Consider the following 26,610-nt stretch of genomic DNA (forward strand, 5'->3'; position numbering starts at 1 on the left):
ATAAATAGGATTAAGCTGTTTCTACAGCTTATTCTGTTGTTTAAATTGTGGTCCATTCAAACTGTGGACTGTTTGGAAAGATCAGAAAAGATTAATCATTTTTCAAATCTCATGAAATGATAGTTAAGTCAGCCAAGTCTACACAGTGGTCTTTTGGGGAACATTTCCCCTCTGTTACCTTGAATGGAGAACCAGACATCACCCACATATGCTTACAAACTGCATGAAGGATGGTGTATGGAGTCAAACTGTGTGTTTTTAACCATTGGCAGCAGATAATCTGGGCTCCGTAGGAGACATCGTTCTGTCGATCACGCGTCTGGAGACAGGCTGTGTTTTCATCCCCTGTCTATTAAAGCCAGGGGATATGACATGTCCAACATCAGAGAGACATCTTATGTGGTGTGCACACAGCTCTCCACCTGTAATGACTCCCCTGTGCACATTCTCCTCTCAGCGTGTCTCTCAAACACACTAACCAAAGGCATCCAACAGGTTTTTGTAGAGTGGAGGAATGAGGGGAATAAAATGAGGGAGCAGTGGATACCCGGGGTGGCGGGTGTGAGGAGTGTTTGATGGAGATCATTAGCCGCACTGACATGCATGTAAGATGTGATTTCAATATTTCATGCCCCACCATGCAAAGAAATCCACCCGTGCCGGTAAGCTTTATCACATTCCTGGAGTGTAAGGGAATTTATTTTGATGTTTTGGAATCCAGAAGTTGCAACTATCAACCTTTTTCTATATTGAGCAAAACTGAGTGGAAGTAGACTGTAACATCACCTTAACTTGGCATTTCCATATTAAACACTGACTTCAAAAACAATGGCCAGCCTTTGAAAGCTTAGACCATAGAGCAAAATTAAAGGGCATCCTTGTCAAACTGACTCATTCCCTGAAACAAGGGACCCTCTGTGTCTTGCATGCATAAGGAAGGTGCTCATTGATTCAGGTAATTCCGAATCTGAAACAGATAACTTTGATAAGAATGCACATGGACCTTTTTTGGAACGGTTTATTTTTTCAAAGTAAACTGCAATGAAAAGTATCCCTCTTTGGTATTTATTGCTGCTGGTCAGTACCTTTTAAATCTATTAAAATTACATTTCTGCGTTAAGTTTTTTGATTGAAAAAATATAACTCAGCATTGGTAGTTAAAGGTAAAACACTTGGTACGAGCTGTGTAAGAATAAAATATGTTTTACTTACATCAATGAAGATCGACATTCCCTTTTTGAGCTCAATTTGAGAGCTTGGCTCCTCAGGAACAGACTGGACCTCCTCTGAACAATCCATCATCCGAAATGTAGCTTCAGCCGTAAACTGCAGAGGGATGTGTCCGCGTGCTCCTCTTATCTGATCAAAGCGAAGATTTAAAGAGAGCGACTCCTGTTTCTTCATCAAGTTAGCAGGAGTAACACACACAACTTCCGGTAACACAATACGAAAATTTATCGTATCCTCATGACACACAACATCAAAATTTTTTGATGCCTACTTTACCACTCTTTTTCACATAAGTCTCACGGTCTAAGGCTGTTTTTATGATGTTTCTTTTTCAAGGCCAAAAACTTTACACTCTTCCTTACGCCATGTAATTTTATTTTGAAGAATAAATCAGTGAACTTCCTGTTTGTCTGGTCAACTTCAGCATTCCTTACCTGTAGCTCATCCAACCTGGCACTCTCACTGATTGAAATACTTTGTAATATTGACAGGCAAAAACATGTATCTCTTTCTAATGTCAAATACAGACCGTTTCAAGTCTAGTAAAATAATATTCGTCATTTATTTAATCATACTAAAATAATTTCGCACGTTTTTTCACGTTTTGTTGCAATTGCTCTTATTCTTGTATTTATCTTTTTTTTTTTTTTTTTGCAAATGTGTACGAAGTGCAACCTTTGACCTTTTTAAACTTTCAACTTAACTTCTGTAGTATTCACTGTTTTTTTTTTCATTTTTATCACTGCATTTTCTTACTTAACCCCCCCCCCCAAATAAATAAATAAATAAATAAAAATAAACGAACAAGTAAAAAATAATAATAAAAATAAAAAAAATAAAAAATGGGATTGCAATAAAAGGATACTAAGTGAAAAACAAAGACTCATTGTGTCAATGTCTAAGAAATTGTTTTTGACCGGCAATAGAACGCCCCTAAAACTGTTAATAGTTGTGAGATTTCAGAAAGGATACCTAGTTTCACACACACACACACACACACACACACACACACACACACACACACACACACACACACACACACACACACACACACACACACACACACACACACACACACACACACACACACACACACACACAGTAACTGACGCGATGAAATGAACACGATTGTTATCAATTTTTACTGAGGTAAGAACACGAATTAGTCAGCGCCTAACTTCTTCAGTGTTCTGGTTTAGGTTGTATTGCAGTGCAACAGTCCCATCTAGTGGGGTGTTACAGCAGTACAACTATCAGTCCCAATGTATAAAACAAACCTCCCACACCTTGAGAGCATGAACCCCAGAGTGTTTTCTATTGTGCACCAACATCTGTGCAGTGGATGACTTCGGAAAGACAAGTTAATTTGAAAAGTATAATCCATGCAAAGTAATCAAAGTATTCTCTGAAAACTTTTCCCAGACCACAGCTGTGTTTGCCATTCGGCAGGCTGTGGTAGATGCATGAATGCACATATTGTCTGCTTCACTCCCCTCATTATGAATTTATGGTGAGCATGCCAAGCAGGAGATTCCCTTCAGGCAATTGCATTATACTGTACACTCTCATTAATACAGCAGAATATGGGAGACTATTAGTATTAGTATACGTTCTAGAAATCCTGCATGGTCCTTGTGATATTTTACAAACAAACAAAGCTAGTCCTGCCAAGTGAATCAAAAGCACTTGGTGAAAATACAACTACTTTCCTGTATTTTAAATGAATCACCACATTTTCCCTGAAACAGTGTTGTTAATTGAAACCTTATGATACTTATATTTTACTACTATTTTGCAAGCTACTTTACATTTTTCGACAGCTATTTCCCCTGTACTTGTTTATTTAGTGATCTTTAAAATGCAAGGTCTTTAATTGTAGTAGACAATTTTGACACTGTGATTAATTTCAGTTTGAGAAAGGAGTTCAAACACTTTCATTGATCTGCTAATTTTCAACATAAATTAATGCTGGTTTTCTGGAGGGGTAGAAGGCACTGTAACATTTTTATTTGGGGAGCATTTATAACAAATCATACGCACATTAAATTCTAAGGAAAACGTTATTCATGAAACATTTAGTATTAAATGTACCAGCTGAGGCTTCATAAAGTGTATTTTATTTATCATTCTTATCTTGAAAACCTCTTTTTACGCAAAAGTATATCAAGTGATTTTTTCATGCTTTTCCCTTTAATTCCCTTTAATGGGTTGAAATCAAACAAGAAAATATAGTCCTCCAACTGTGTTGATTTATAGCATAGTTATAAGTGCAGAATGATTAAGTTTGATTTTGGATAGCATTTGTAATTCAATTTTTGTTAAAATATTTTATATACAGAGTAATTTTTAAAACACAGGGCCGTCATTATCATAAATAGCAAATAATAAACAAAGACAAAATATACATAAGTAATAACAAACAAACAAACAACAACAACAAAAAAACCCAGACAGTACAAGCACAAATAAAAAGATAACTCAAAGTGATGAGCTTCTTACAGAAATCTGCCAGTGGTGGGTCAAAGTATTTTGAATATGTATGAGGGTAAGGGGAATTCTTTTTTCTTGGTCATTTTTCTAATGACACTATGATATAGGGCACAATAAAAGTATTGTAAATGATCATTTGATATCTTATGCAAGCTTCATTAAAATCAATGTTAATAGGTTTGTATATGAAGAGTAGTTGCATAATTTATTGGCAGTTTACCCATGTACAAGAGAAACACCAGCCTCTCATACCTGGCAGCTGTGAAGCCAGATATATTGTTGTATTTTTAAGTCCTATTAATTTAGGTATTCAGGCTATATAATGAGCAATCAATTCATAAATCAATCAATTGAATGATGAGCACAGTTTGTCTGGAGTGGTTAGTTCCAGTGATTGCAGCATAAACCAGTTTAACTTCCATGAACTTGATCCAAAATAAACACAATTTGCAGTGAAACCCCGCTGAAACCTCGCGATGACAAACAAACCGCTCTGATTGGGTAAGAACGTGTAACGGCTAGTCACGTGTACACGGGTTACTTGGCATTCTGGGACACAAACAGTGGTCGGTATGAATAGCTCTAACAGCGACAACAGCAGCATCTTCCACTGTGGGAGAAAAAACACGGGAGAAACAACAACACCCAGCTAGCAGAAAAGGACCAAACAGGTTTTCGTGTCCGACTTCAGGGCTGCGCCTGTCGCTTTGTTATCCGGGAGGAGCGGACGTGGAGGCCAGCCACGGCGGTTGAGTCTCTGAAATGCAGCGCTGGACTTTCTCCACGCAGAGTTATTTAGCTCACGACAGGAGTGGGCTAGCCGTGCAGTGATTTATGCTAACCAGTTTGCTACTGTTAGCTGGATGGCGATGCAGGTGGATTCATAAGAAGTTGGAGCTCTAGGACGACTTCGATACTTGTCTTCTCTACAGTGTTTGGTTGTTTTGTCACTGGCATCCTTGTCCTGACAACTCTGGATATGGCGAGTGCTTCACACAGAGAGTACAAAACTGGCATTTTTAAATCACTGGACTGGCGATGTGACCAGCTGAAATACCCAAGATAAATACTGTTGACTTGGACTTTTTATGTAATGGCCAAGGAGAGTGACGGAGCACGTCTTCATGTCTCACTTCACAGTTGCTGTCAGTTGCATAACAATGGGTCACAACTGCTGAAACGGTCATTTTAGAGGTTCATTGATTCCTGCATTTGTTGAATCTCAACAAACAGATAATGCCAGACATGTACTTGTGCTGGATGTAAAGACTGTCTGGGTATCTCTAACATCACAGCTGTCATCGGGTCAGGCAGTTCATCTGAGCCCTGCTGCTGGCCCCCACAGCTCACCTGAGGGCCAACATGTCAATGTCAGGGTCCACGAGCGTGCAGATCTTCACCAAGCTCATCAAGCATGCAGTGGGAAAGGCACAGATTCAGCTAAACCGCTGGCTGCAGAGGACTGCCACAGAGGAGTGTGACAAAATAGACATCCTGATTTGCAGCGCCTTTGATGAGACGGGAGCTGGCATTGGGAAGTCTGATGGAGACCCTGAGGTCGTCAGTGCTGCAGGAGGGGCAACCTTCAGCAGCAGCGCTGAGTTCAGGCACCCATGCTGTATCACCACCTTCTGCTTCAAGAGTGCCCTGCTGGCATGCATACTGACTGCTGTGTGCTTCTCCTCAGTCGCCCTGGTGCGTCAATACCTCAAGGACCTGCTGCTCTGGGTAGAGAGCTTGGACAGCTTCGTAGGAGCCATGCTGTTTATAGTCGGTTTGATTATTGTGTCATTCCCATGTGGATGGGGATATATTGTTCTTAATGTGGCAGCTGGCTACCTCTACGGCTTCGTGCTGGGAATGGGACTAGTTATGGTTGGAGTTTTGATAGGGACTTTTGTGGCACATCTAGTGTGCAAACGACTATTGACTGATTGGGTGTTGAACAAAGTTGGGAACAGCGAGCAGCTCAGCGCTGTCATTCGAGTGGTGGAAGGAGGAAGTGGACTCAAAGTTGTGGCCTTAGCAAGACTCACTCCCATACCCTTTGGGCTCCAAAATGCAGTTTTCTCTGTGAGTATGAAACTCTGTTTACTACTGTTTCCTGCCCCTCTCTGACACAACATTATATAATTATAGTAATACCTTCTTTAGGCTCATATGAGCTGACACTGAGAAGGGGTCAAGCTCAGTAAGGTGCTGAAGGACAGTTCAGACAATCACCTGCATTCATGAGTCTCATCTTTGACCTTTTTTATTCCAGAAAGAAATAGTTACTGAGTGCTCGGCCAAACCAGCACTCAAGGGAAATCATCAGTAAGCAGAAACAACAAATCTCAAGACAGGATGGGATGTAGCAAATGTTTATCGTTTCATTGAAATGAATTGCACACATTGGACATAACAGTTGACTAATGACTTCACTCTCTAAAGTCAGGCTGCTTTCTAAAAACACCTAACATGCATGAGATGCAAAGCCCTTGAGCCCTTCATTCCTTCTGCAGATGGAGAAAGTGCTCCTCAAACACCGGCGCTGTCATAACCCTAAGGGATGCATTCTTTTCAATTGGAAGGAGCAGTTGCACATTTTTCTTGTGTCAGTTTTAGTCTCTGCGTTTGATGGATGCTTTTCTGAGCGCAGTCATGCTTGCTCTGCATTTTTTTTCCTTTCTGTAAAATTGTCAAAGCAGCAAACTCCATGTCACCTACAATATCAAGCTAAGCAATAACGAAATGAAGCTTTGAGCTACATTCATACTCCTAACCTGAGGGCTTTGACCTTCAAGCACTCCATGAATAATTTATACTAACTGGTTATCCTCCCCAGTTGAACCACTGGTACCTTCAAATGTTAGAGACCCCGGGGGATGTGTTACTGTAGTGTCAAATCAGCTGGGATTTCATGCAGTATGAGGGTTTTACGGCAGTTGTGTCAGAGTGATAAATGAAGAATACAGATCTGGGGGTGAATGTAATGTTATAAATCTTTTTAAAGTACTGAGAGCCATACTGCTTCAAAAAACCTCTCATTACTGTCACAGTGTAGCTTAAAAACATATCTCCTGGGTTTAGCAAAAATTGTTTAGCTGGACCAATTTCATTTCACTTCACTCTCTACCTTCTTGCAAATATTGAGTTTTCACAAAATACAAAAATGATCAGGCTGCAGATTTGGAAAAGATAAATCTTGAATTTCAAATCTATATGTCATACTTCGACTCACTGAAAGAGAAGGGATATATATCGTTTTAGGCTTCTTACTGTCCCTCTGGTGCCCCTATATTAGCTTTATATGATTTACAGCTTTAAAAAAAACTGTCACACTGGTGTTTTAGAAAATCCTTATTTTCAGCCTCTGACACAGGTTGTTATAGCTGCTGTCTCTTTAAAAGGCCCCCTGTTCCAGAAACCCCCTTCCCTCTGATTGGCCAGCCTTCTAGAGGCCTGTCAGGGCAGACCTTGGTGTTTGAGGCCCACCCTTTCAATGTGCGATGAACCAATTAGAAGATCCTTGTGCAATGACTTCATCATTTCAGCAAGTCTCATGAAGATCTCATACAGATCTTGTGGTGATTTTTAAAACAAACCACTGTGAGCACTTTATAGACAAATTCAATGATTCAATGATTTTTTTTTTTTTACAACATGTGACTATGTGGTAATTTAAAAAATTGCCTATGTGTGGTGAACTATGATATGACTGAGCACTCAACCAAAGTGACTTAGGCTACGTTCAGACTGCAGCCCTTAATAATAGTATCGATACTTTTGAAAGTGAGTATTGTATCCGTATACAACATTTTAGTATCAGTACTTTTTTAAGTATCGATACTTTTGACAACCCTACTTCACAATGCTCGAAAGTTTGTTTCCATGACGCAAAACCTGATGTTACAGCAGCTCACATTGAGTGAGCTCTTATTATAGTAATTATGGCTATATTTTATTTCTAATAAACCTTAAGGCGGACACTCTCTCCTGCACCGGGGTCTCTCCTGCTGACCCTGCTACATCTCAGAGCCGTAGTGCGCTGAACAGATGAACAAAGAGGCAAAAACTTAGTTTCGTCATCTGTTCTGATGTTTCGTAGTTTGTCTGGGGGCAGATCAGACAGGAGCAGACGGATCTCTGACTGACGCTGTCTCGTAGGAAAGTACAGCAGCGCGCAAATACGCACAAATGAGATGGACAGTAGTGGAACATCGGTGTCTCTGCGTCCTGTAAACTGTTATTTTAGCCCGATTAATCCATTCAAAAAGTCATTCATTCACCTTTATCCTTTATTGAGTGTGTAATGGCCTCAGTGCGCTCTCACTTTTTCTCATCACTCATCCTTTTATGCATTGTTTAATCAAGCTTGTAGCTGGATGAATAACTAAAACTCTTAATTAAAAAAAAAACATACAGTTTTTAGTAATCACTTCTATATTAACTTCTAAATATGTTCTGTCTATGAAGTGACTTTGAAAACATTTGCCCTGAGGTAAACTGCTGGTGTAGAATGACATTAAAGTCGCATTAAATGCGACCTGGCTGTTTAGACTGCAGTCGCATTCAAAAAAATCTGATATGTATCTGATTTAGTACCACATTTGAAAGTGGCCTGACTCTGATTTGAAAAGGTCAGATCAATGCGACTTGTGCTGTTCACACTATCAGAAACAAATCAGATACAGGTCACATTTGAGCCAAAAAATCAGATTCAGGTCACTTTTGACTGCAGCGTGAACGTAGCCAAAGTCCAGCCTGCTCACATTAAATTGGAATTCAGCCTGCTAACACCAGATCTCATTTCACAAGTAGTAAGCCTGTTTTTAAACCATTTCCACAGCAAAAAAAAGCTGCTTAATCAACATTTTCATCCCTCCTTACTAAAGCAGTGTTTAATACCAGGCTGTGTTTATGGAAACATATCTGGTTTGGAGGGAATCAAAATAGAGTTGACAGAAAAAAAACCCACTGTAGCACAAACATTCAGAAGTGGATGCAAAGTGGGGAGCTTGAAAGGCATTTATAGCTCAGAGCATGAAGGAGTTGATGCACAGGCCCGAGGCAGGAAAAAGGAAAATGACGTAAGAGAGTTTCACAAGCACAGTAATTGCACGCTGCAAACCCAGTCAGTTTTCTGGGGTGACTGATTTTACTTCTCTGCTGTATGGAGATTTAGCTATTTGGATTTGGCTTTTCACAGTTTTAAACTTACTTATTTTCACCTGTGAATCAGCTCTCTCTCTGGAAACAAGAGTGCTTGAGCATTGTTGCTTATGTCACACTAAATTGATCCAATTTAAGATTTTAAAGCCAGAGTTTATAGCATTTTCTTTTCATATATACCTTACTCCATACCAGACATGATTTTAACAAAAGAAACCTTTCATAGTTATGGGCATCTTCCCTTTAAATTATTAAATTCAGTTCAAACATTTAGGTTTACAAAGAATACTTGTTATTTAAAGGACTGCTTGTTGACAGATAACACTTTTATGAGGAGCTGGTTGCTCACACTCAATGACTAAGGCTACTTGATAAAAAAAGGAACACAGTCATATGATAACGTGGTGATGAGATCATGCAGGAATTAGCTGACTGTAGCTACGACAATCACTGCTTTCAGAAACCGTCCAAGCTGCCCTTGTCTGTACGTCTTGTTTGTTGTTTGTGAAGCATCTTGAATTCAAAAGCTCAGGCCGTGGCATTCGATGAAAACACAGAGGAAGGGATTACTGGTGCTGACATGTTAAGCTGATCGTGAAAACGCAGCTAATTTATTTGTTATCTGTTAAGTCAATTAGGTTAAGTTCATTAAAAAGGCGAGTGCATTCAGCTGTTGTTATATGTTGGCGTCTGAGCTCAATGTCTGCTTCCCAAGAGTTTCAAACAAGGAGAAAAGGAGTTTTATTTGCCTCACATTAATACAATTCCTCTGAGTTATCCCCCCACCATGGCAAGCTGTCCACCTGTAAAAGGACTTCTTTGAACAGGACCTAAAAACCAGGCAGATGGTCTCTTTTTGCCTGACTGGCTTAAATGGCTTCTGTTCTGTTTGTCGTTGTTTCATACTTTCCGCTGTACAGTTGGGACATAGCTCTGTGTCCAAAGGTTGACCAGTCTCTTTCACGCCAGGATCGGGCTTTAACAGTGCTTACAACATAGCACTTACTGTTCCTGCATGCAGAGGTGAAAATGAGGTGTCAAAGTCAAAAGGACAGACATTTACACTGTGTTGTCACGTTGCTGCCTCTGTCACTGTCACCAGCGTTGCCACTGCTCCATCCTGCAATCTGTTTGCCAGGGTCAAATTAAAAGACTGGATGATAGACAGTCTTGTGAAATACTGTGTTTTTTGATAGGTTTTCTACAGGTCATTACCTTGAGGAGATAGAAAACAAAGACTTTAAGAAAGAGACGTCAGCTTCCAAGCAACTTGAGAGAAAGTGGGTCATACTGGGTTGTATGCCAGGTTGCATTTGTCATATTCCTGCTGGTTAGATTCAGCATATGACAGCTGTTTGTCTTTGAAAATGCTGCTCGTTTGTATTTGACTCATTGTGAGGCCGCTGAGACTGTTCCCTTTGGCCTAACTTTTTTTTTAAGGATTTACATAAATGTAACATTTTAGTTTCATTTGAAGGGGTCGTACAAAGTTTTCTCTGTTTTGAGCTGAGCTGGTTGGCTGATATAGCTTGAACAAAGGTCAATGAAAAAGCACTTAATCCTTGGCTTTGGTATCAGCTGATACCAATACTGACCTGATACCATTCTTATTTTATCAGTGTCTGTTATTAAAACCAGGGTGAGATGGAGAATCACATTTTGGCAAATTCAGGCTTTTCTAAATTGGTTGAACAGATCACACTTATAGGTCGGTCTCTTCCTGCTGATATCTGATCTAGCTTTTTGAGTCAGTACCTGGTGGATACCTGATACTGAGACTGAATGTATCCCTACTGTGTTCTCCATTATTTTTCACCGTTCTATTTTTATCTACTCTGACTGCAGTGCCATTAGGGTCAACAAATTTGAAAGTCTAGGTTTCAGGATAAGATAGATTCAAGATGCTTGACAGGTATGCAGCTGAACAGAATTTTGATATATCCGGCTCGAGACTCTAAAAACAGCTATGAGAGTATGTACAAATATATACATACAGTGCTTAACAAATTTATTAGGCCAACTATCAAACAATAGGGAGAGATAATCTGTCATCATGAAGTGCTTTAAATTGGACTCTTTCTATCTCAGCGGGTTCCCTATGCATCACCGTTTTGACCAGGAGTTAGAAATTTCAAATGGAATTAACATTTTTATATTTGTATTTTGACAAGCACACTAGAATTATCTGAGAACTCATAAAATTATCAAGAATAGCATCAAACCACTAAAACTAGGGATGCACGATATTGGATTTTTGCCGATATCCGATATGCCGATATATCGAAACCCCTTTTGGCCGATACCGATACTGATAATCACAAGTTTGTTTGTTTTTTTCACTGTAAAGAAAGCTAAGTCTATCCTGTACTGGAATTTATATGTTACTCTTATTGTGACGGTCTTATTTGTTTAAGAAACACACATAAAACAAGACAAAAAACATTTGATTTGACCATAAATAAGAAATGTATTATTTTTTCAAACTCAAGACATTCAGTATTGAAATACAGAAAAATAATTTCTTTAGATCACATGAACTTTAAATGTACAATGCATTTTTAAACATAACCAAGTTGCATTTGATTATTTTAGAGCTACTGTAACAACCTGGTGACAGACACAGAGCTCTGCAGTGCAAATAAATGAAGTGTTACATTTTATTTAAGGAGCTTATTTTTCAGATGGAAAATAATAATAATCCTAACTGAATAGCACCTTATCGGCTGTGCATATCGGCAGAAATTTTCATATCTGCCGATACCGATAAACGTGTTTTTAAGCTTTGATCAGCCGATACCGATATTGTGCTGATAATATCGTGCATCCCTAACTAAAACAGTTTTTTTTTTGTTTAAACAAATGTTTTTGTTATTATTTTTCCATATATTACACTGATTATGACAATAAAGAAGACAACAAGAAAAACAAGAGAAACAAAACAACACACATGTAAGGTGCAAGACTGGAGTTTGAACAATTTATTCTTTCCTTGCATTTTTCTTATGAGCAGTGCTGCAGGTGTTTGATACAGGCTCTTAAATCTTTCAAGTAATTAAACAATGAGTTATGACACATAGCATGTTTTTATTTTGTCTTTTTACAATACAAGTACTCAATGAGGAATCTGGAAATTAAAAAACAAACATTCAAAGCCACGTTTCTTTTTGTTCAAGGTAAAATGCTATTTAAGGCTTTCTTCCCTGCTAGAAAGGATTTAAATTCCCTCGAATCTTCTGAAATAATCTGTGCTTACCTTTGGACATAAATTAAGTTACACAAGAGCAAAGAAACACGCTAAACTTGCAAACCAGACTCATAAACTTGGTTTGATGACAGATCTTCAGGATTTGGAAATGGTTAGTTTTACTTGTAGAAATCAGTAAACTGTCATTTTACTTTCTTTCCTTTTTGGAATATTAGAAAGTAACTGTAGTTTGACGACCAAAAAACTACGATGTGCTTCGCTGTTTCTCTGCATTGTTGTAAAACAGTACATGCTCTGATTCATTCATAAGATCAGTAATTATATTTTGGCATTGAAACATTATTTTGACTAAAGAGTGCACAAACTAGTGGATTAACCATCACAGAAACATAAAAAAAATGTATTGGTAAAACACCTGACACTGGGAGGTGGTCTAATAGATTGGCTTAGCACTATGATATAAAACTTGGACTTTCCATCCACATACACCTGTGCATAAACATTTAAACCTTCATACATAAATACACCTAGCCCTGCATACACATGTCCTACCATGCCCTGCATCCACACACAGCCACAAGTTAAACACACACTGGACAGTTGTAATGAAGCGTTATCAGTCCAGCTTCGTTCCATTAGCCTGTTGGGGATAAAAATTAACTTGTGTCAATTTCCTCGAGAGCTGTCTGGGTAAACAGCTTCACTGTCAGGGATAATGCTCACATATACCAGTCCCATTAGGCTATTGTACCAAGGCTAGGCTGCTAATTTAAAGACAGACTGTGATCTCCTGGTGGAAAAAACTTCAGCACGATCCTTTTTTTTTCTCCAGTTGGAGGAATGTGTGTTGGTGAGTTCAGCAGGCTTTACCAGAAGCAGTTTAATAAGCTGAGTCCTGAGTTCACCTTTCCCCTTTACTCAGTATTCACTTCCTGTCCCAGCCTCTCCCTGCACTCCCTGTTAGTCACCTAACCTGAAGCCTCATTATTGCTCCTGGCTGATATTGTATCTTCGAGATCTTACCCTCTGCTGAAACAAACAGTGGGTGGATACTTCTTGGCCTGTTCTGGCTCACAGTGGAGTTATGTGTTGTCTGCTCTGCCCTTGGTAAGCACTTTCTGTGGATGAGGCTACATTTCACAGTACTCCCCGCTTCTTTCTGCTGAAGTCGATGGTGCTACATTATAGTGGGTAACCTAAAACGACTCACAGACTGCAGAGGCGAGCAGAACAGTGAGACCGCTATGGGAAGTACTGTTTGCATATACCTTGAACATGAAGATGCCCCATTAAAATCTGTACATTAATCACAGCAGTCTGACCTTTCCTCTGCTGTCATAATGAGCTGACAAAGCTCATAACCACAGGGAGACATGTTTGTGCAGCCAGTGATTACACTGTAAACCCTGCTCTTGTGCAGATAAGAAAAGGCATACAGCATCATAGGATAAGTCCAAAAATTTATGATGCAGTCAAGTTATCCCACTTTCCTTTTTTTGTTTACGAGCACAAACTCAGACCTGCATTGCTGCTGCTCTGAATAAATCAGGTCAAGCTGAGGATGGGGCGTTTTTTCACTTGAATTTGCAGATTATCTGATAACCAGGCCTGCAGAGGCAAGTGGAAGGTTCAGCGGGAATTCTCTGTGCAGTTATAAAAATACCACTGAATAGCCCCTTCCCCTAGCCGTGTATTAGACAGCTGCATGCACTAGACGCCCGGGCAGGGAGGGACTTCAGAGGACATGTGCTTCACAACTCGGCAAAGAGGGCCCAGAGAAAAGACAGCGTGTTCCTTTTTTTCTTCTTCTGCAGCTCTGCGCGGCTCGCATGTCATGTCTCAGAGATCAGCTGAAGGCGTTGGGACTGTGTTGACACATAGTGTGGACACATCAGCACTAATCTTTCAAGGAGAATGTCCTGTTTCCTGATGCATACTGGTCCAAACGGCCTGATAGTCTCGTTCATTTGTTTAACCAGTTGTGTAACTCGAGTTTGATAAGTAACGTAACTCTAATCAGTGTGTGCTTACAGGAGAGGGTTGAGTTTCTATCACTGCATGGAGGCATTTTGCAGCATACATAATCCCCAGCTATGATGAGACTTTGACTCAGGTGGTTTCTTTCAGCAACACGTCATTCCCCCCTCGGGCTCACTGCTATCAAGTTTGGAGTTTAGTCAGAGTGAACACACAGCCAAGGTCAAATCCACCCTGACACTAACACACATCCACTTATGTCAAACTTTAATCAAGAAAGTCAGAGTGACAGTGACACTGGCACATACTCAGTTTGTAATAAGATATGAAATAAAACACTTCACATTTGATATCGCGATATGCTAGCTTTTGAGCCAAGATGATGATGCAGATTTTGAAGTGAATTCGCTGCAGCTTCTTAGCTTAAATTCTTAAAGTGTTTTCCTCCAAAAAAAAAAAAAAAAAAAACTGTATGAAAATGCTGCACATAACGCTCAAAGGTTCGATTTGTTCATAGTGGATTTATTGACTCACTCTTAGTTGTGTAGCAGCTAATCAGATTGTTTTTTAAATCTGCTGTGACTTTGGATTTGCATTGGTTCTGGTATCGTTTTTTATCTTGTGCACATGTTCATGGTGTTTTCTCATAACAAAATCTTATCTTAGTTTACTCCAGCTATCAGCACAGTATGTCTTGCTGATTATCTTTCTTGTTTCTAATGTAAACAAAGGATATTTCTGCTGTTTATCTGTCGTGCCATTTATCTGCCATGCTGTAGCGGTTACGTTTTTTTAAAAGTTTTTTCAAAGTGACAGATTTCCAAGTTGTTTAAATAAACATTTTTGTTTAAAAGTAAGTAAGTAACACTTGGAAAACGGTTAAAATTGAACACAGTTTATTTACTATTTCACACTTTCTTTGTATGTTAAGTCTGGCTAACATTAGCAGAGGTAGCAACAACAGCCTTTGGTCCTTTTTTAAGGCAGACTTTCATATTGCTCCTGTTGAGTTGTCCAAAGTAAAATGCTGCCAGCTGTGTGTCACTAGACAGTAAAATGTAAACATGTTGCTGTCACAGATACCATAGGGAATTCTTCTTCCCATGTGTCCATCTCCTTTTAGAAATTCATTTGCAGCCTTTGAACTCACTCTTCATAATTTCCACTGGCTACTGGGGCCATGAGCTATGATGGACCCTGAATTAAGAAGCTTTAGATTCAGCTATTTGAGTAACAAGTTTAAGTTGATTTAAGGTGTTTTTGTAACGGCAAGATTAGCCTAAATAGATTGAGAAATGGTTGGTTCTGGTGAATAATCAGTGCAGGAAGTAATGCAAAAACCTAATCCTAAATCCAATATAATAGAGAACTGATGTAAGCAGGATTATTTTTATTTAAGTGCATTAAAAAGTAAAATTTAGTTTTTCAAATGTTCTGTTGCCAATTATTCCATTTTTGTATTCTCTGGTTTCAGATCACAGACGTGTCCTTGCCAAACTACCTGGTGGCCTCCTCCGTGGGCCTGTTGCCCACTCAGCTTCTAAACTCTTACCTGGGCACCACGCTTCGCACCATGGAAGACGTCATCGCTGAGCAGAGCGTCAGTGGCTACTTTGTGTTCAGCCTGCAGGTGAGAACTTTGTGTTATTTCTTTTAAAATGTTGTTTTCTGCAATAATTTGCAGTTTTCAGTTTTTTCTTTTTAGTGTCAGTCAGTGGGGTAGCCATAAACCAACCTGCAGCAGGACGTGAATAAAAGTGGTTGGGCCACACAGTGATTTCATAAATAGTGCAAAAGCATTTAGCCTCAGAGTAGGCTCTGCTCCTTAAGTTGTTCTGCCACTGTCTTCTCAGTTTTCTCTGCAAAGTAAAGACCTGCGCCTCTATAGATTCAAGACATCAATGTCCATAGGCTAACTAAATTATGTCTTCATGCAGTGGAACAAAATTTAAAAGCTATAAACCATTAGAAACAAAAGAAAAACTTGAAATAAATTTCTCTGATTTCATCCTTTTACAAATTGTAAAAAAAGGAATTAGTGTATAGAACACAACATTTTCAGATACCCTCAAGCCCAGGGAACAACTACATTCAAAGAATCTACAAGTTTTGATGTTTGGATTTTTTTCTTACTCACTGTGGACTCATTTTCGCTTTAATAGTGCCTCTATGGGTCCAAGCAAAACTCAAAGGATTTTTCAAGCTCAAATACAGGGTGTATGTGGATCATTTAGGGCTTGTTAAAGCAGTAAAAAGGGTATTTTTTTGTACATACAGAATTGAAATAAAGTAAATTGTTTATTCTATGCAGATCTTCAAAGAGGACACAAAAATCAAAGCAGTGTTGACAAAATTCTCTTGTCTTCTCTGGTCTGTTTAGACATGCTGCTGGCGTAACTTGAGATATGTTCAGGTACCCTCGGAAACTTGAGAATCTGAGAATTAACCTGTTTGTTTTTTTTTTTTTTTCAGTTTTTGGATTGGACAACTGGTTTGTAACTACCAGTCATTTCAAAATATGTGGTATTTGGTCCTGCAGATGGGTTTGGGATCCACAGGACAGATTTAGTAAAAGAAAGCATCTTGATTAATTGGGCCAAGGCCGAGCCAGGCCCAGTCATAGATAGATATGCCACTGGTAACAGTATCTAATTGCACGTTATGGTTTGATCTTACGATTACACTCCCGTATGAATCACTTGCAAACCATCTTGTCAATCAGGCTGTTGAGTTTCAACCACATATTGAAACAGCAACAGGAAAGACTGGCTTCTTTGGTTTTGCAGACTATCTACAGCACAGCTGCGATGTGTTTTTGTAACAAGGTGATAAAAAGCCTTGAACATCGCCAGCCCTTAGTGATATGTTTTACTTCTCATTTTTCTTTCTCCATTCCACACATTTAGTGTATACATTTTCTATAGAGCCTGTCAAACCTAATCCTAGTGCACAGGATCTACATCTACTCCTTTCCAAAGTCAAAAGTTACATTAAACTTCCACGTATGCCTGCCAAGCCTTCTGTCAATAATCACAGTTTTCCCACAGTGCTGCTCAGTGAACCCAAAGGTCACCTGACGCTGGCACTACATCTCCAACACCTGTTTGGCTTCATCTAATCCTCGCAGTTTCTCAGAGATCAGAGGCTGTTGGAGAATGTCAGGGGGTTAGAGGTCAAGGGTCAGTTTAAGATTAAGTCGGTATACATGTTAAATGCAGAAGGGGAAGCTGCTTCTCCAAATGTCCTCTGGCCTTAATCGTACAGTGGACTATTCTAAAGCTTGTGTGGTTAAATGATAAAGATGATTCTGGATGAATTATTTTTCACAGATATGAAACTATCCAATGGGACAACATTGATTGTACTTCTTTATCAGTGTTAAAAAATAAGATGTTTTCACTTTTAGTTGCATGTGTTATGTAATCTCGGGCGTCTTTTCTTGGCATAACAATCCTGGCCTAAGAGGACTAGTTTGATAATTTTTGGAAATATGTTTGTTGACAGATGGCAGTGTCCACACTCTGCCCAGAAATAGTCTGACCCACAAGAACCTATTGAATAACCTGTAGAGATGAAAATACGACACCACTTAGTAATCAGACTCTAGAGATGTTAGTGAACAGCTTTTGTTGTCTGTAAGCAGAGCCCGAGTGGATGTTCCCCCACGGTTTGTTGAGCCAAGAGAGTGATACTTGGCCATGAAAAGTATTTTATTCTCATGTATCTCTTCATCTGTCCTCTGTAGATCGTCATCAGCATCGGCCTGATGTTCTACGTAGTGCACCGCGCTCAGGTCGAACTCAACGCAGCCATCGCCGCCTGCCAGATGGAGCTGAAGTCATCACACATGAACGGCTCTGCCACCAACCACAGTGGCTTCACCTACTGCAGCAAGAGAGCGACGGTGGGCGGAGGAAACTGCATTAATGTGGTGTGACTAAGAATTGACACAGGAGGTGACAGCTTGTATGAACTGGTCCTGGACCTGTAAAAGTGCAGAGCTAAAAGGGAACCACACTGAACCACGACAGTGTCTGGAAAGGGTACGTCTTTGGTCTGTGTTGTTTAAATGTGTGGGACCATACACCTCTGAACGAACGGTACTGATGAAAACGGTTTGGGGGTACATCTTCTTGAGAGTCTTTTTTTTATTATTATTTTCTAGTTTTTTAAAAGTATTTTCCATAAGGTACTTCCTAACATTTGCTCTGTTACAGGAGATGTCAATGAAATAATGATATTTAGAAATATCAGAGGTGGCTGAGTGGGTGAGTGACTAAAACACTAGCTTGGCTAACTGCTTGCTAACACTATGAATGTGTAATCTGGAGCTTTTCTAGAAAAACCAAGGATCACATTTCCATGTCAGTGTCAAAGAATGCCAGCCTATGCACCTTTCTTTCATTCTACATCTGTCGTTTCTTTACCTTCATTATCTGTCGAGCTCCACGGCTAATCCACAGTATAAATAACAAGGGCATTATTCATGTTTTTTTAATATTTGGCTGTTGAGTCCTAAACTTTTGTTCATGTGTCATATTTTGGGACTTTGAAGAGAGGGAGATGAGGCACTCATCTCTGACTTTGTGATCTCTACTGGTGTACAGCCACATCAGCTGAACAGGCCACGTCTGCCGGGTGTTCATTTTAGCGCTTCTGCAGTTTTGATAAGAGCAGCTGGAGAGGAGCAAAGATTTCACAGCAGGAAACTCAGGAATGTTTCTGCCAGAAAAGTTGAAAGCTGCAGCGTGATCTGCTCTTTAGCAGCACAGCCACATGTTCTGCTGTGGAAAGATCCCCACACTGATCTGAAACTGATGTCGAGCTTTCTTGTATATCTTTCTAACTCATTCTGATTTAACTTTACTTTTTTTGTCTTACTTTTCTAATTTGTAAGATGATCCATTGGGATTAATGCGTAGTTTTGTTTAGGATCTTAGTTTTTGTTAATTTTGTGCAATATCAAGAACCATGATAAAATGGCATGAATGTCATATTTCATTGCTGAAACCAAACTAATCAGAAATGCATACAAAATAACACAACTTGTGTTAGTTTAAAGTTTTTACTCACAATATAGAAGAAGTGATCTAGCTGGGATGAAGAGGCTGTTATTTTTATGTGCCATAATTTGATAAACTCTTAACCAGACGCCATGACACTGGCCCCACCTGGGCTGAGGCAACATGTGACTTACTTATTTTATAACTTTATGTTTTTTGTCAATGTTGAAATCATCTGTGAAGAATTCCTCCTCGGTTAAGCTCTTATTATACCAACAATGCTCTCCTAATTATAGGTTCTTTTGCACAGTCCACTAATACAGATTATTTTCATACAGATGTTAAACTAGGAAGGGGGTTTGGTTTGTCAAAAGTTGAAACTGTTGTGTCTCAGAAGCTGACAATCAAACACAACACGGACACTAAGTAATGAATGTGACAATACTTTTCATTTTTACATGTATAATTGTGATGCTGCTCCTCGGACAATGTCTGATTGAGGAATAATAAGGGCTCCTTTGTGAAATATACACCTTTATGTCCCTGTTTTCTTTTTCTACTAATGCCTGTTTATTAATGCTAAAACAAATATTTGTTTCATTTTTTTGTCTTCAAAGCCAGATGAAATGCCACCACCCATGCACATTCCATGCTGTCAGTCCTCCAAATCATTTTTGAGTTATTTTGATGACATAAATTGGTTAGAGGGCCCTTCCTGTCTGAATTTAGCAATAATTTTTGAAAGCAAAAACAACATGATAAAAGTCTGACCAATAAGATCTTTGGCTTGGTGTCAGAAACAGCTGCCAAATATCTGCCTGTAAACTTTGACTTTCTTTTAAAGGTGAACAAAAACTGCATCCATCTTGTTTGTTGATCCATGTTCCCCTGTATGGTTCAGTATCGGTATTCCCAGGTTTGTGCTAGTGTTCAACCTGCCTGTTACCTCCCGCTGCCTCTGAGAGTTTCTGCTCTATGATAAAAACAGCTTGTTCTAAACTTTTGCACTTCCTTTGAAGGGTCCCAAAATGTGCTGCTCACCACTCACTTTCAGGTTTCTTTCAAAACAACAACCAAGACATTTACCCTGTCTTCAACTTTGACTGAAGGTTTATGTTGAGGGAGATGAGTGACATATATCAAACCTGCTCACCAGTCTCACCTTCTCATGTTTGAAAAATGGATTTCTCCTTCATTCCTGATGAGAATCTATAAATACACTAGGCTTCCACCTGACAGCAGTGACCTCTTACCCTTCAAAGAAAGTGTGATTTCACAAAGCTGTTCTGTTCAGACTCAGAAAATAACTGGACACATTAATAACCTTCATTTCTAGAGCACTTTTCTAGAGCACTAAAAATCCCCATTTCAAAATGCTGACTTTACACCATTCTCAATGCAAAAATCACAAACTTTAAAAAATGGGATCAGCTACCATCAACACAATGAAATAATTTAGTCTCTAGTGGGATTTTGAAACTCAAGATTGTCAAAAAAGAGAGTTTTTTTTTCTTTTTTAAATAAATGCTTTGGTTCTTCCTAGATGGGCTCTACTTAACTCTAGATATAGTTATGCAACAACTGATTCCTAAGGGAAGTATATTTTATTGGAACCAACATGAGACCTGAGACTGGGGTGTAAATGCACATCTAAACTGTTGTAAAGGAGTATAACTTGACATAAGTCAACTTAAGGGTCTCATTTGGTGCTATGAAATGCAATACTTCCCATCTGTATCAAGTGCATTACACAAATGCTGTATTTTGTAATACAGAGAATTTTACAGTGTATAAATATTAATATTTATCGCTGTACGATGCTTGTTCAGTGTTATTTATGAGAGAAAATAAAACCTGTTCAACTTTTTACTACGTTTGCTCAGTTTGTATGTGTTTTTTCTGTATTTGTCTTAAACATATCACCTGTTATAAAAACTGAGGAAAAAAATGTATCCATCTGTTTTGGTGAACCTTACGTGCAAAACATGTCAATTTAAGAAAAACAAAACTGAAAATGCAAAACAAAAGAGAAAATGCTAACACAAAGGAGAAAACACAAACACTGGTGACAAAACAGATGGACAGGTACATTTGTCGAATCAGCAAGGATCCCTGTCAGGGCAGGTACTTACCTTTTTTGTTTTGTTTCTTTTTGCGCTTGCATTTTTCCTTTTTTTCCCTTTTTTCTTTCTTTTTTTGAATCTGTTTCTTTAATTCTTTTGTGAAGTTATTTTGAGGGCTTTTTCATGCCTGTAAAGAGCTAGAAGAGGATATTTGATAGAGTAGGAAAGGGGGTGAGAGTGGGGAGTGACATGCAGGCCATAGGCTGGATTTGAACCGCTCAAGGGTGAACCATATGTGGCGCGATCTACACCGCTCGGCCATATGCGCCCCTGCATTTTCTTTTTTTTTGTTTTCTGTTTTTGAGTATTCTTTTTTGCTTTAGTGTTTTGTTGTCATGGTGTTCTCTTTTTTGTTTTTGCATTGTTTTTGATGTTGTCAACTTTCCTTCCAGTGCCAAACATAACCCTCTTCATTATTACTCAGTTACTAGCAAACAAGTACAACTCAAATTTTAGTTTTGGGGGGTCGTCAAGACTTGGGCTTGGTAGCAGCTATGTAACACTTGCTAGGTTTTTGAAGCTACACTAGCTAGCTTTTAAGCTACGCCAGGCTAACTGGCCAAAGATACTTCAGTTGAAGTTGTATATAATACGTTTCAGCAGAAGTCAAACAAGTTTTTTTTTTTTTTAACTTTTGCTTTTATGTTTTATCCATCCCTCCCATCTTTTGTTAAATAATTCATAGCTATGGAAACCTTATGTAACGCTGAGTGTTTTCCTGCCCTTGGTCTTAACTTGACATTCTTTGAACCGCTTAAAAAGCAGCCTAAGGTAACTGGTAGCCTATCCGTTTGAAACTGGCTCGTAAACAGATGTTTTCACACTTTTTTGTGGTTTCATCCCTTTGAATCAAAACCTTACACCAAATCAAAGCATGAGTCTGTAAATAGCACCTAGCCGGCTTCATCCCCGGCCCCCTTGAGAGTGATAGACGACAAAATGTTCCCGCTCAGACGGTTTCCCCTTATCTTGCAAACCTCTAAATAACTGTCAGTGCTCAAATATGCAGCAGAAGCAGCAGCAGCAGCACTGTACGGCCAGAAATAATGCTGGCTTCTGGGGCAGTTTGTCACATCGATTTTGAAGGGAAGTCATGATGGATGTGGCGATGGTGAAACAGAGTGAAGCACCACTTACTCTTGCCCTTGCCTTGTCTGTGACAAGCTATCTGCACAGGGGGAAAGAGGAGTGTCTGTGTGGACAGTCTGAGTGACGTGGTCCAGATAGATTTGAACGTAGCAACACACACCCAAAGAACAGGAAAGCTGCCCTCAGATATCTGCATACAGCCCGCATACAACAAAAGACCCAGCCAGAGTCTATCAATCAGACAGAATCAGACCAGACTCTTGTTTCGTCTGTTACCAGGAGCTGCAGCCCTCACATCCTCGTGGTGCTCTTCACACACAACCCGCCAATCTCTCCCGGGCTCAGGTCAGATCTGTGTCCGATCCATCATCATCCAACTCTGCCCTCAAAGCACAAAACCTCTCACAGCCTTCCCGCCAGCACATGGATGTACGTCCACGCTGAACCAAGAACATTCACTTTGACGGGGCCTCAAATGGAAGCCTGAGTTCGCGCTGAGGGCGACGCTTTTGGATGAGGATCCAAAAATACATCCGTGAGGCTGTTGGTGCTTGAAAAACACAGAGGGGCGTTATAAAAGGGTGAGTGAAATGATCTTGGAAAATCTCCACGTTAGCCCTTCAGAGAGGTTGAGCTTAAGTTGATGTTTCTTGATTTGTGGAGGAGGGAAATGACGGGCCTCTGGCAGACGGATGTGTCACATGAGCACTTTCTTAGCCCAGACAGCTGTTGCCTCCATCTGTACCATCAATGACCTGCTGCTGTTGTGCCCCTGCTCTATGCGGTATTGTGAGAAACTTCTTTGTATACACATAAAAAAAAAGCGCACTTCTGGATGAGTAAACAAGCCTGAGGCTGAACCAGTATCTGTATATTTCCAGTGTATAAAACCTCCTTTCTTTTGTCTCTGGTTGTTAACACAAAAATCTGTCTTGACACTTAACAAAAATGTTTCCCACTTTAACCTATTCTGTGGCATCAAATGAAGTTAGAATCAATTATATCATTTCATGTTTGTCACTTTCAAGCCAATAAAGCTTGCAAAGGTCCCCAATTACAGGTAATTGTTTTATTTAACAGACCATGACATCCAATATGGATTCAGAAAACTGCAATGGGAAAAATCATTTCTAATTATTACATGTGTATAGCTATTGGTCTTGACTTAATCTAGCTTTAGCTACAGACACTAACCCTGTTTATATAGTCTTTGTGTCAGAGTTAAAATGAAAAAAAGTGAAGGTCAAGCTTTAAACTGCCTCATCCTACCAACAGACAACAAAAAAACAGAATATTTTAAAGGGGACATATCATGCTTGTTTCTCCTTTTCACTATGCCAGACTAGGATGCCTGTAAAGCATTTCTGCCCTCAGTACACGTCATTTAGTTCCTTCATTGCCCCACAATAGCGTTCTCAATATCCTCATTTTAGGCCATTCTGAAGATCTCGTTGAAACGCTCCGTTTGGAGAATGACCTCCAGTAACCTCGCAACGTCACAGCCCTTTGTGCTCTGATTGGTCAGTTCTATCAGAGGGGCGGAGGGGGGTAGAGCCAGGGGGCGGTTTTTGCAGCATGGCAGTATTTACAAAATTACCACATTAAATGGAGCAGACCGAGCAAGTTTGCTGTTTGCCAAAACTTCACCGTAAGGCATTGATAGCACTAATAAAATGGCAGAGTGTAGGATACGTCCTTTTGTATTGGACCCGAGTCAGACCAGGATGGTTCCGCAGCTCAGGAGGAAGAAAATCCACCTCGACACAGATCATCTCAGGACGCTTCAGTGTGGTGAGTCAAACCGGTACTGTAACATGTATAGTTTATACGTGGAAATATAGGCAGACTTCACCAATAAACTATTTCTATAACAGGGCTCCATCCTGCTCCTTCACTTTTCTCTGTCTGTTTTATCCATCATGCTGAAAGTATAGTCTAAAGATTGCCTCTACCGTCAGTTCGTCACTGTGTTATTACAGCAGCATTATTGTGGTCCAGGTTCACAGTGCATGTCAGAACAAGCATGCAAATATCACAGTCTCACAAGTATTACCACGTCTGCTAAAACTACAGTGTTTTAACTGCTGATTCACCATGTAAAGCCGAGCTGCTCCACAGAGCAGAGTCCCTGCATCCAGCATCTGAGGGGGGATACTCGGCTTTTGGTGGGTGTATCCCTCGGTGGTAGTTGTGTGACTAACTGACATCACAGAGGAGGAGCTGCTTTATCAGATTACTCCAATAAAAAGAAAGGATCATCGTGTCGTCATGAAGGTCGAAATCTCACGACCATCTGGCAATGACCTATTTTCAGAGGCATCAAATCTCGTTCTAGGATATCAGAAAAAATACAATATACCTTTTTTTGAAAATTCAGGGGGTGTAAGGTCTTGTTTTCAAATTTATTATATTATATGTAAGTATTAAATCAGGGATCAGCATGATATGTCCCCTTTAAACATCTATGGTACAGTTAAATTTTGTCCCCCTGAGGAGAATAAAAAGACAGTGCTTCTTTATAATCTCTTAGGCTTTAGGTGAACTCATCAGAGCTGGACAGACCTAATGTGTCCTTTGCTAATCAGGAATCAGAGAGCGAAGAGGGTGGGGGGTTGTTCTGATGACGCCTGCTCCTGGGGAAGAGTCACATCTGTGTCCTCTCCTGAGGTCAGTTCCTCTTCCTCACTCTGTGCTGTAAAAACTGAGCTGTCGGCTTGCCCAGCAATACATGAAAACACACTCTCAGGTCTGAAGGATGCTGTTCAGAGAGAAGTGTTGACAGAAGTTTGGCAGAGGCTGTGAAGAAGAGGAGGTTACATCTGGTTTAGGATGGAACTGAAGGAGGGTATAGAAGAGTAAGAAGTTGGCTGCATTCTGATAAGCTGGTTTTCTCATGACCCTGCTAAAAATACATAATAACTCCCTGACATTCCAATGTTTAAGCTAGAAGAAGAAAAAAGAAGCATGCACATCGATATTTTCCACATGTGATCACACACAGTGGCGGAGCTAGACTTTCATTATTAGGGTGGCCAAAGGGTGGCCATGGCCTATTCAGGGGGTCCACAGACTGACAATAAATTGTTTCTCGAACATCAATTGTAGTGAGAGAGCCTCAACATAGAAGTATATTTAAGTATAGATAAAGCACACAGGAGATGAGATCTGTGTATGTAATTTGCATTTTATTAACACTAAACAAAATGTTAAACATAACTTGACCTTGTTACAAGGTCGTGTAACTGACCTTGATCTGTTCTTTTGTTTGTGTGTTCTTTGGACTTTTGGAGTGTATTTTTTATGCCAGTATGATAAAAAAAATTGCTTGCAGCGCATTTAATTGCATTAACAGACCGTCCAAGGGCTCATCTCTTCAGTTTTTTCGGGAAGTGAAATTTACATTTCATGCTTGATTAATGAGTAGGTGTAGCCTACGGTGCTTTTCAGAGCTAGAGCTTAGAACGAGGGTTTTATACACCGTCTGTAGCCCCTTTAGCTTGACTTTTTAGCTTTTGGTGAGTAAGCTAGTGAACCTGTTGTAGTCATAGGCTGAATAATGAATAAAAAAGTTGCAAAAGCTAAGCCAGAAAATACATCTGCAATGCCTGTGAACGTTTTCTTGGCATAGATATGAGATATGGCTTTGTCGAGTTTGGAACAGGCGTTTTGCATCCTCTATATCGGACCTTCCTGAAACCATTTACAACGTTATATTTGACTGACTATTGTGGCACAGTTAAAAAAAACATGGTCTAAACCAATGTAAAGATGAATTTCCGTGTTTTTACTAATGCTGAAGTTGATGATACACACCTATGTACTTTCTATGGATGCAGCTGAAGTACATGTGTCGTTGGTAGTATTTTGCATTAATTCAGTACCTTACAGTACTTACAGAAGTTACTACTGAACTTTATTTAAATGTAGTTAACCTTAAATGATAATTGAGACACACAAAAGCATGTTGAAATCCAATTTTAAGAGGATGATCTTAAGATCTGCTCATGACGATTAGTAATATTGCACAAATTTTAAACATTTTGTGTTTTTTTTGTGACTTCAAACGAATGGTCTTGTCTTCTTCAGAAAGGAAAAAATGTATCTTCATCCTATAACTCTTAAGATCAAAGCTGTCATGATAATGTTTAAATACCAGTTTCGCTGGCATGGCTGCAGCTGCTAAGTTTTATTCAGTCCCTGTTGATATAATGCCATTACATGTGAAACAGAAACGAATTGCTTACACTTGGTCGGATTTTCAAAACAGAAAAATAGATAAATAAATAAATAAGTAAATTAATAGTATTAAAAAAATAATCATAACTGTGAATATTAAACG

General features: G+C 39.4%; 2 protein-coding genes across 2 annotated transcripts in view; one reads left to right on the forward strand and one right to left on the reverse strand.

Moving 5' to 3' along the window:
* The window catches only part of necab1 (N-terminal EF-hand calcium binding protein 1), a 37,532-nt gene extending 36,145 nt beyond the window's left edge, over positions 1-1,387 (reverse strand). The window contains exon 1 of the mRNA XM_074686931.1: positions 1,213-1,387. Coding sequence (XP_074543032.1) covers positions 1,213-1,302 — 90 coding nt within the window. The 5' untranslated portion in view covers positions 1,303-1,387. The remainder of the gene's footprint in view (positions 1-1,212) is intronic.
* A 2,879-nt stretch (positions 1,388-4,266) lies between these two features.
* tmem64 (transmembrane protein 64) lies at positions 4,267-20,897 on the forward strand. Its single transcript, XM_074687525.1, has 3 exons — positions 4,267-5,793; positions 15,531-15,686; positions 17,802-20,897. Exons 1-3 carry the CDS (start codon positions 5,083-5,085, stop codon positions 17,991-17,993), a joined length of 1,059 nt encoding a protein of 352 aa, XP_074543626.1. The 5' UTR covers positions 4,267-5,082; the 3' UTR covers positions 17,994-20,897.
* The last annotated feature ends 5,713 nt before the right edge of the window (positions 20,898-26,610 follow it).

The sequence above is a fragment of the Halichoeres trimaculatus genome, unplaced genomic scaffold (assembly GCF_033239565.1).
Source record: "Halichoeres trimaculatus isolate MK-OKI-2021-1 unplaced genomic scaffold, fHalTri1.1 fHalTri1_scaffold_14, whole genome shotgun sequence".
Lineage (NCBI taxonomy): Eukaryota > Metazoa > Chordata > Actinopteri > Labriformes > Labridae > Halichoeres > Halichoeres trimaculatus.

What these genes read in the sequence shown, in the direction of transcription:
- tmem64 (XM_074687525.1), top strand. Translation starts at nt 5,083, where the DNA reads ATGTCAATGTCAGGGTCCACGAGCGTGCAGATCTTCACCAAGCTCATC. An exon ending in TCCAAAATGCAGTTTTCTCT is followed by an intron (nt 5,794 to 15,530) that starts GTGAGTATGAAA and finishes CTCTGGTTTCAG; the next exon opens with ATCACAGACGTGTCCTTGCC. An exon ending in ACTTTGTGTTCAGCCTGCAG is followed by an intron (nt 15,687 to 17,801) that starts GTGAGAACTTTG and finishes TGTCCTCTGTAG; the next exon opens with ATCGTCATCAGCATCGGCCT.